This window comes from Podarcis pityusensis (genome assembly GCF_964106645.2).
Source record: "Podarcis pityusensis genome assembly, chromosome: 5".
NCBI lineage: Eukaryota > Metazoa > Chordata > Lepidosauria > Squamata > Lacertidae > Podarcis > Podarcis pityusensis.
Genome location: NC_138032.1, coordinates 28535374 through 28545790, shown reverse-complemented (window position 1 = coordinate 28545790; position 10417 = coordinate 28535374). Strand labels below are relative to the sequence as shown.

Below are 10417 nucleotides of genomic sequence, written 5' to 3'. Positions count from 1 at the left end.
TGGTAAGGCAAAAATGAAGATTTCATTTCAGCTCAGAGCAAAACATGCTATGTAAAGTCTGGTTACATCACTTGATGTCTCATCACTTGATGAGTGGCAGAAGGCTGTCCTGAGAGTGATGTCAGGGGATGTGAACATTTGGTGGTATTTGAGTCATGATGGCTGCTTCATATATGTGCTAATTATCACTTGATACTGTGTCATCAAGTGGTTGCCATATTATATAAAACCCTAAGACTCATCACAGTGTAGCCAGAGATAATGTCGAGGCCTTTAGGCCTTTAAAGTGCTAAATGGCCTCGACCCTGCATACCTGAAGGGGTGCCTTCACCCCCATCGTTTAGCCTGGACACTGAGGTCCAGCTCCAAGGGCCTTCTAGTGGATCCATCACTGCAGGAAGTGAAGTTACAGGGAACCAGGCAAAGGGCTTTCTTGGTAGTAGTGCCCGCCCTGTGGAACACCTTCCCATCAGATGTCAAGGAGATAAACAACTATATGACTTTTGGAAGACATCTGAAGGGAAATTTTTAAATGTTTGATGTCTTGCTGTGTCTTTTATAATTTGTCGCCTCTTATTGTCTCCAGCCTCAAACACAAGATTTTTTAAAAAATCAATTAATTGCATTTATATCTCATCTTTTTCTCCAAGGAGCTCGAGGTAACATACGTGGTTCTCTGCCTCCTTATTTAATCCCCACAACAACCTAAGAGGTAGGTTAGGCTGAGAGGCAGTGACTGGCCCAAGGACACATTCATGGCCAAGTGGAGATTTGAACCCTGGTCCCATAAGCCCTACACTGGCACTATAAACAGTACACCACACTGGCTGTGAGTCATATCATGCAAAGACTGAAAACAACAGTGGGATCTCAATAGTGATTTTCAACTCATTTTTTTACTTCTTGGAACAGATGACCTATAGTGAGATCTCAACCAACTAATGGCTTTTAGTGGTGGTAAATTTGGCAATTATGTTTAGGCTGCAGTGACAGCAGAGATTTAGATTTGAGTAGTCAGAAACACCTGGAGCAATGAGGCAAATTGCCCAAAGAGAACTGGATTCTCTCCTTACAGACTGAGTAGTTCTACTGAATCCAGTTTCAAGATCGTAACAAATCTATATGGACCTACAGTTCCCATCTTGGAACTGTACTGTTGACTCTAAGAGCTTGCAATGATATGATAATACTTAGATGCTAGGAAAGAAAGAAAGAAGTCCTGCTTCAGTAATTTGTCCAGTCCTTAGTTTTCTATTGTGTCCACGCCAATAGAGAATGAGAACTCAGTACAACAGTGTTAGATGTAAATGACCCAGATGGAACTGACAAATGAGCCATGATTGACTCAAATTAGCTTCTCAGATGGTGTTATCCTTGCAGGAACAGGAAGTGATTGCTTAGGGTTGGGTGGCAATTTCTTTCCATGGTTTCCAAATACTTAATGAGGCCTCCTGCAGCACCGTATGAAAGCTAGTCCTCTTTTTGGACACACTCAAGCTACATTCATTCTGAGCCAATGACAATCAAAACGTTTATGCTGGTGATTATACCCCTTGCGGCTCAAAAGGGGCATGTGGTTACCTCATAGATCTCTCGCTGAGTTGCAAATAGCTGCTTGTATCCTCAGGATTGTCCTCGTCATTTGCCAGCTGGCACCAGCTGCTACCTGTGCTTTCGTCACTGCTGCTGGGAGGGACTGGAAACTCTTCCACCGCTTTGGCCTCCTTGGGAGCTTGAGGTTCAGGATCGCTGTGTATAGTTAAGCTGATTGGGGAAAGGAAAGGAAAGGAAAGATTCTGATAAAGCAAGGAGAAATCTCTTGGGAAATTCTTCCTGCTCCTAAGCACTGTTGTATCGGTCAGCCAAATCACTTGGACCATTCTTTATTTTATTTTATTTTTTGCAAGTCATGGAACACCACCAGCTAATAGATTTTTATTGCCTTTTTGGATATTAAAGGGGGCACATATATAGAATTTGCCGCCAACAGGGCTGGTAAATTGCAACATGGGGATTGCACTGCTGCATCTTCTGATCCGTTCCCTTCTGGTCCCTGTCACCCATCCCCCTTCTACATCTGTTGTCTGGCAAAATCAAAGTCCAATGTGCTTCAGTGCGCAGAGAAAAGGAGAAGACTAGGGAAGGAACATAGCATAAAGCAGGAAGATTATTTCTTGCTGCATGTAGCTGAGCTCATCTTTAGAAGTTCTTCTCTCGGTAACAATGCTTGCCCCCCAATATCTAATGTGCGGTGGGTGGTGACTGGAGTATTTCCATAGTCTTAAATCTGCACACAATATGAAAGCGAGAGCTCTTTAGCCGTCACAAGTCTGTGTATTTTTGGAGTTCAAAGAAGAAATGGGCAGGGCAGGGCAGCACACCTCAGAATCCACAGCCACCAGCAGTTTATTGGAAAAGGGATATTTTGATAATTAAACTTAATATGAACTACTTAGTAGGGATCTAGTCATAATGGAGGTCCAGGTCTAGATCATTTACAATAATAACAGAGTGTCTGCCCAGCCAGATCTTCACCACGGGGGAATGTAACAGATTATTTTGGCAAGATTGAGGAGTAGAGATTATGCTCCAGATTACAAGCAAAATTGAAGAGCAAAAAAGTATGTTTTGCAACCTTTGGTCATGCACTGGCTAGCTATATGGCCCATCATGGATTTCCTTAAAGTATAATTTTATAATGTTTTATCAGAAATAAGCCCCATTGAGTTCAGTGCTTCCAAATAAGTGCAGGATTCTTGTATTCATGCCTTATAAACATGTGTCATATGTAGCTACAGATTCTGTTATGACATTTAACTTTTTTTGAGTGGGGAGGGAGCATAGGACATAAGATATGCAAATTTGCAAATTAGGGTCCTTAGATTTGAAAAGCGTAATTCAGCTTTAAGGGGTACAGCAGAATAGAGATGGAGGGAGCTGTTACGTGTGTGTGTGTGTGCGCGCGTGCCTACATTTCTGCGTAAGGGAGATGTGTGGTGCTCCACAGGTTTATCAGGCACAGGGCCCCATGCTTTCAATCTGGTTATAAAACTTACCTGCTGTTTGCTGAGGAATCCAGGTGCCTTCCTGAATCTGCTTCCGCACGTTTTTGTTTGCTGAGATACCCCCTTGGTTTCCCAGAGGCCACGTTAACTTCCGCCAATGGTTCTGAGACTTCGTCAAGGTCTTCTCTTTGTTCTGTTTCTATCTGAATTAAAGGCACTTCCCTTAGGCATACAGAACAGCTTGTATGGTTGGTAGGAAAAAATCCAGGGGATGAAGAATGTGGTTTTTTCACATCTAAATCTATTCTGTCTCCTATTGGTTTACAGTTTTTTTGCATCCCTATTGGGACATGGCTGCTGTCTGCTGCGTGATCTCTGTTTGCAGAATCTTGGTGATGGACAATTAAAGTCTTCCCGCTTTCAACAATATTAGCAGCCAGCCTGTTTGCATACTGTTGAACATGCGGTGGGGAGCCGTGAGGATGCTGGTCAAGCTCAGAAACTTCTGCGTCATTTGCTATTATTTTGTTCTTGCACATTAGAGCTTTGATGGAATTCGCCCATGTCTCATGAATCAGCATGTCGGTTGCCTGATCAGTCCTACATCTTTGGTACAGGTAAGAGTCTGATTTGCAAAGCCCTGAAGAGGAAGCTGTGCTGATTGGCTCTACACTTAAAGAATCCCTGTGGCCATTGCGAGAGAAGCCGTCTAATGAATTTGCTTTTATGGGCACATTCACTGTTAGCCTTGAAGCCGAGCTTCTGCTATCGGGCATCGAGGACTGTCTGAAACAAAAAGGTGAGCGTTGGGAAGGAGGTAATAAATTGCTACTCCAGTCCTTGGCACTCCTAGCAGAAGACACATTCTCTCTATTTTCCTTTTCAATTTCCCTCAGCATATATCTATAAAATTCTTCTGTTATACTTTCTGTGCTGGACTGTTTGGATGGGCAACTTGGCCTCACGTTGAGGTGGCCATTTTTCTTGGCAACTTGTTGCATTGCAGAAGTCAAGATGCTATTTGCATTCTTCCCAGCATAGTAGTCAAGTAGTAAATCAAACTCTCGACCTTCATTTTCCATCTGGTTGACCATAAACCTTGAAAACTCGTCCGTAATGCTCTCGCAGCTGGACTGTTTGGAGACAGAGCTGGTCCTGCTTATTGGCTGCCCTAAAGTGTTTGTGAGACCCAAAGTATTTGCAGACCCTTTGGAATCGGAGTCCTCCTCGGGAATGCTTTCACAGCTGGATGCGTTGACTCTGCTCCATCTGTCACAGTGCAGTCTATTTCGAGGGTGGTTTGGGCTTTGCCACGCATTATCAGCCACAGAAAACTCAGCCAAATTCACAATTTTAGCAGCTACTTCATTGGCAAAGCTATTGCATGGATCCAGTGTGTCATCAAGGTTAATGGATTCGTCCACCACCCTGTTCATAAGCCTTTCTTTTAGCTCAGGGTGCTCATCCGTTTTCCTCTTGATCTCACTAAGCCTGGGCGGCCGATGCTTTCTCACGACCGATCCACTGGACTGTGCCTCCTTCTTCCTTTTCATGGTTCGGCATGACAACGCTTGGGGCATCAAATACTCACCGCCTCTTTTCCACGCGCAGAACCAAGGTTGCTTGCCGTTTGAATTGTCAAGGCAAATGGCAGCAATTTCCGTTGCCATAGAGACCACCGTCTCTGCCAATTCCTCTGCAAAATCTGCTACACAGTATTTATCTGCTGGATGCTTCAACTGCAGCAGAGGTTGGGAAGGCAACAAACCCTGATTACCCAATAAGGAGAGGCTGAGTTGGGCTTCATTGTGCCATGTGTCACCACACACATGCTTTTCATGACTTTCTGTACTTGGTGCGGTGTTGGAAGATGGACGTTCCTGAATGCCATGTCTGCATTCATTGGCTAGCGTTGTGTCTTCTCTGCCGGTAAACGACCGGAGTTCTTTCTTTGTATGATTGCTGCTACTGGGATGTATGGATTTGTAGCACTCTCTTGCAGTTCTTTTCAAATACCTTTTTTTGGGAGACGTTTTCCCAGAAGGTGAACTATGGGCATTGACCCTAGGTGGTGAAGCTGCACGAGGTGCGGCCGATTCCCGGGTCTCCAGCACAACTTCCTCTTTGACGTCTTTTGTTGTGGGTACAACACCAATGTTAGGGCTAGTGCCACAAAAAGTACTAGGAGGCTTATTATCAGAGTCGTCTGGAGATGGTTGTAATAGATCATTTGTAGACTCCCTTGGTTGGCTCTCCATTACCTGCCAGCTAAGATTATCTTCAGCAAAAGTACTTAAAGACTCAGTGAGCTGTGTGATATCGCTCATTTTCTTACAAGTGAAGTACAGCACATCAAAAAGCAGCTTATTTGCAGTTGCAATAAAAACATCTTGGGTACTGAGGTCTACATTGCTTTCAGGTCGTGTGTTTAGCTGCTTCTTCCTGACCTCTTCCACTGAGTGTCTCAGAATAACGTTGGACAAGTTCTGGGCAAGTTCATCAACAATCACTTCCTCCAAATGGGGAACTGAGGGCTTTGTCACAGCCTGGACAATTTTCCCATTTACAGATTCCATAAAGTCGCCTAGATTTCTGTACATTTCAGGCTTGGCTAACACTAAGGATGCCTCTTTGAATAATGCTTGTGCAACGCTATTGTTCAGATTCTCCATGCTGCTCCCCACAGCTATGCTACAGTGAAGAGTGATGGCTGCTGATGTCTCTGCGGCAGACAAGAGTCCACCGGAGGCTGCAGGATACTTATCATCTTTCTTGTCACCAAGACCACAAACTGCAACAGCACTTGCTACTTGAGTCATGCCACACAGGGCAGATGGGAATGAGTAATCCACAGGCGGGCTGTTACTGATGCCTTGGGGAGAGTTTTCCTCCAACACTTCATTAGAAATTGTTTGAGAGTCCGCGGCTTCCTGTTCTCTTTTGAGCTTCTCTGCGGCATGTGGGCTCGATATGGTGCCAAGGACTGTAGCGGCACAGGCCAAAGCCACCTCCAAGGCACTTTGAGTGCCTCCACTGTTGTCTTGCAACCAGTCTGCAGCTTCACGGGGACGCTCAACGTCAGACCAAGGACACAAGTTTGGTAAGCTAGATCCAGGCCATTCAGATGTGTTTTCAGAGCCGTCTGGACTCTGAACTATGACAATTTTGGGGAGTTCGTTCCATGGCCGCGAAGCCATCGCATCCTGTGCGGCATATGCAGCTGGAGTTAAGGAGCTACCAGCAGAGATGCTGATGGCAGCCTCTTTGGTAAAAGTAGACTGAGACAACCTGATGAACGCGTCTTGCAGGACCGACTCTGCCAAATTTGTAGCGAACTGACCTGCTGTGGCCTGTTCATTTTGCATGGGAGGATTATCTGTTCTTTCATCTCTACAATCCAAGGGGTCTAAACAAATGTCTTGTTCTTCTGCTGCATCATCCAGAGAAATAATTTCCTCCTTGGTTGCTGTGGCCAACAACACGTCTTCCAACACATCCGAATTGTCTGTATCACCTCTGGAAGAGTCTTCCAGATCATCAGTATTAGAGGATGGCTTAGATTTCCCAGCTATACCAGATTTCCAGTGCTTATTGGCTTTGTCCACAGTTCGCAAAACGCTGTCTTCGCCCTCACCATTCAAGTCCTCATCAGACGAGCTTGAAATCCTAGCAGGAGCTGCGCTGTCTTTGTTAATACAGTTTGCTTCCAGAGCAAATGGCAACCTGGGATTTTTGCACTGTAAGCTTTCAAGTCCTTTCCCTCCGTGCTTTTTGAACTCTGCTGAGGACTCGGTGACATTCAGTTTTTCCTGACCTGGAAAATGAAAAGCAACACGTTAGCCTTTAGAAAACCAGCCGTCGTGTCCTGAAAAGTGGACGTGCCAAAGTAGCATGAAGAGGAAGTGTGCAATCACCATGTATAATGACCACATTTTCCATCTCGCGAGCAATGGTATTTAACGGCATGAGGGATTTTGGATCTTCCTCTAATTTCATTGCTTTCAAGCGGCAATTAAATGTATGCACCAATTAACACCGAGTGCTATTTACATGAGCACAAGCCCTTATGTATTTGACTGCACAGATTGTGACAGGTTCACTTTCAGCCAGCTAGATTTTACCGTTTTTATATTCATCGGCCTCACTCTCATCTTCAAAGTGTTCGGAAGCTGTAAGAAAATCTTCTTCTATTGAGGACACAGAGCAGTTAGTGTCGTCCTCAGGCTTTAAGATGCTGGCCTCGATGTGCAGCTGCTTCTCCTGCACAAGCTCCAGCCCAATCAGAAACTTGTTTATTTCAAAGATGATGCAGTTTGCGCTGTTCTTTCTGTTTCCTCTTGCACACTGAACCAGACAGACATCTGCCAGCCAAGAACACTGGAGGGAGAAGAACAACAACACCCAAATTCCAGTGATGCAATTAAACGGAAAAGAAATAACTTTTTATCAAAATCTTTTCATTTTCTCCTAGCTATCCTCCACAACAAAACTTCACCACCAACACCAGCAACATTTATAGGCTGTAATGCAATGGACGCAATGGACTCCCATGAACATAAAGGAGCTTTCTCTTCCTTATCTGTCTCCTCAGCATCAGCTCTGGAGGGTTAGGAAATAATAAAACAATATAATTATTAAGTTTGTATGTGTGAGGGTCTGTGGAAAAGTTTTGTTTTTGTGTTCTCTAATATCCATTTTTTTCAAAGTAAATGAATCTAAATGCATATTTGTATTTTTTTCCAAAGACGCCCACACTCTTTTTATACATGAGTATCTCTGTACACTAGCTAGCTAGAATGCATCCTCCTGTATTTGTGACATTTTCCCTTTGAGCATCCAACCAGAGCACTGAGGCATTCCCAAAGACTGATTGAACGTCCGTACCTGGGGTACTTCAAAACCAGCCTGAAGGCTCCCTGAAGTCAATCCACTCAGCAGGATGATTTCATTCTCTTTGGGAGGCTGTACATTCATAGAGCTGATAAGCTTTGGGAGATTTGGAGAGATACCGATCAACCTCTGAAGCACAAGAAACACGAGCATGAGAGGCAAACCACACTTCTCTATCTAGCCATGCTATCAAACATGAAAGAAAAAGCAGTCACTGGCACCGCCTTGAAAGTGCCATTCACATTGACAGTAGGAGCCCTTATCAAACCGAAGTTGCCAGACAAGTAGATGAATACAGGGCACAGAACCCTGGACGGGCATCTGGCCCCTTCACTCCTTGGCTTCTGTGTTCTAGTTTACATTAAAATAATAAGCTTTCTTCACAAAGATGCACCCCCCATGCATTTGTAGAGTGGCCATGTTTCCTGCTTAACAGAGGACAGTGTCTATTTTAAGGTGTCTCCTCTCTGAGGACAGTCAAGTCCAAGTCTGATTTAAAGGTGACAAACCATAAAAAAGGAGAGCAGGAGCTTAGAAATTGCCCACCATCAAGAGTTAGAAGATTGAGCAAGCTCACAGGCCACCTGGTATGCTCCCACTATGGTGAGACACATTGTATTTCTATTTGAATTGCAGTAATTATACATGGCAGTTTCAAAGCAGGGTTTCTATTCCCCCTCTCAGAGGTGGGTAGCGGTTGAGACATCTCTTCGTCTTTCCTGTGAGTAGCAAGAGCTACTTATGTATTTGCACACACTGTGTGTATTAGCAGAGCACTTGCCTGTTTCATTAGTTCATCACTGCAGTTACCTTCCTGCGCGTCCAGATTCACAAAGCAAACCTGCAATTGGAGAGGAAGAAAGGAAGGAAAAGAGCAGATAAGATTCTGAAACTCACACAGAAGTATCTAGGAAACTATTCAGAAATAAAGCCAAGGTTATTTTTTTCCTAAACAATTTGTGCAACGTATCAGCTTCTGCCATGAAAGAGGATTGTCAAAGGTAAGTGGTTCATCACTTGGGAGAATCACACTGGAAAGAAATAAACTGGAACATAGAAAACCAAATTAGTTTTATTTGTTTGCATTGTCCAGTGAGCTGTGCCTTTCCTAGGATATTCTAACACACACACACCCCATCCTCCCCTTACGAAAAACCCAGAAAGCACTCCTTGGATACTGAGCACGCTCTGTTCTCATTGTGCTGTACTTTCTTGGGAAGGGGCTTCCCATAATAAGCATGCTAAAGCCGGCCAGTTTATGGCCCACTGCTTTCTTCCTTCACCCTCCTACCATCTGATGGTGCATCTTATAATAATTGCAGATTTCCTCAGCCTCTTTAGAAATAAATATTGCAGTGTTTCTAACAGGAGCTCTTTTTTTTCTTGTTTCTTTCAGAATTTGGAAAGTCAATGATGCTTATACTTCCCCTTAAGGGTATCCTTATTCTCCTTTGCAGGAGAATAATTAAGCTTGCTCTAAAAGAGCAAATTACACAGAGAGCTGGAAACACAACTTCAAAATGCTTACAGTGGAAAAAAATCACTTTAGAAAACACATAAAATGGAGAAAGGGAAAGAGTTTTGTACTTCTACACCTAAACCCTCCTCCCATTATCCTTCCTTAGCAATACACTGAATGACATTTTTGGATGGCCATCTGTCATAGATGCCTTAGTTGAGATTCTTGGAATGCAAGGGGTTGGACTAGATGACCCTCTGAGTTCCTTCCAACTCTACAATTCTATGAAATACCACAAATGAAAAAGAAGTATGTATAGTCTTGGGTGTTTGGGAGCAGCTAATTACTTGGTGCATATGATAAACATTTTTATTTCAGCAAGCCTACCCAGACATGTAGAATGTGGAATGCTGTGGGTTATAATTTGGCTTTTAATTTACCCCTGTTTTTTTTTTAAAGGTTTAAAATAGTTGTTTTTAGTCTTTTTAAAAAAAAATACTGATGATTTCATTGTTTTACTCTTTTTGTAAACAGCTTTCAGGATTGGTTGGTTTGTTATAAAACAAAAAATCATCAAGCCGGATGTATATTTTATGAAATATTAACCAGATCCCATGTTTTAGCCTCATAAGCATGGTTTATAGTTAGGCAAAGACAATTTACCAACTCTGCAGCAAACAATGAGGCAATCCTACTTGCCACATGCTGTTTGAAGACACAAAATAGCTCCTTAGAGGAGTGAAGCAGAACTTTCCCTGTCTCTCTGTCATCATTGCACTGGGCAAACGTTGGCCAAGCCGATGTGCTGCGTCAGAGCAAGTCACTTTACCTCAAACAGGCGAGGCTCCTTTGTGTTGCACAGGACAATCTAGTAGCCTGTTTGCCCTTGGGAGAAAGTTCTGTATCTGCTGAGAGCTGTTTATAGGCAGCAGCCTTGAAGATGTATGGGCTGCTGGATCATCCAATACAAAGCTCAGAAGAGACCTAAACTTGAGTCAAAGCGATGGTGTACACTGCCACAGCCACAACTCACCTGGCACAATGGTAGGTAAGAAAAGAATTT

The 10417-nt window shown here is 43.6% G+C and overlaps 1 protein-coding gene across 3 annotated transcripts in view; it reads right to left on the bottom strand.

Annotated features, from left to right (window-relative positions):
- Positions 1-10417, bottom strand: part of SPHKAP (SPHK1 interactor, AKAP domain containing) — a 79588-nt gene that overhangs the window by 16175 nt on the left and 52996 nt on the right. The window contains exons 4-8 of one of the 3 annotated variants that reach the window (XM_081006854.1): positions 8677-8736; positions 7890-8024; positions 7127-7382; positions 3057-6819; positions 1582-1764 (exon numbers count right to left, since the gene is read on the bottom strand). In XM_081006854.1, coding sequence (XP_080862980.1) covers positions 1582-1764; positions 3057-6819; positions 7127-7382; positions 7890-8024; positions 8677-8736 — 4397 coding nt within the window. Of the gene's footprint in view, positions 1-529; positions 1765-3056; positions 6820-7126; positions 7383-7889; positions 8025-8676; positions 8737-10417 lie in introns of those variants that run through there. The other 2 variants (XM_081006852.1, XM_081006853.1) reach the window with 2 other exon arrangements.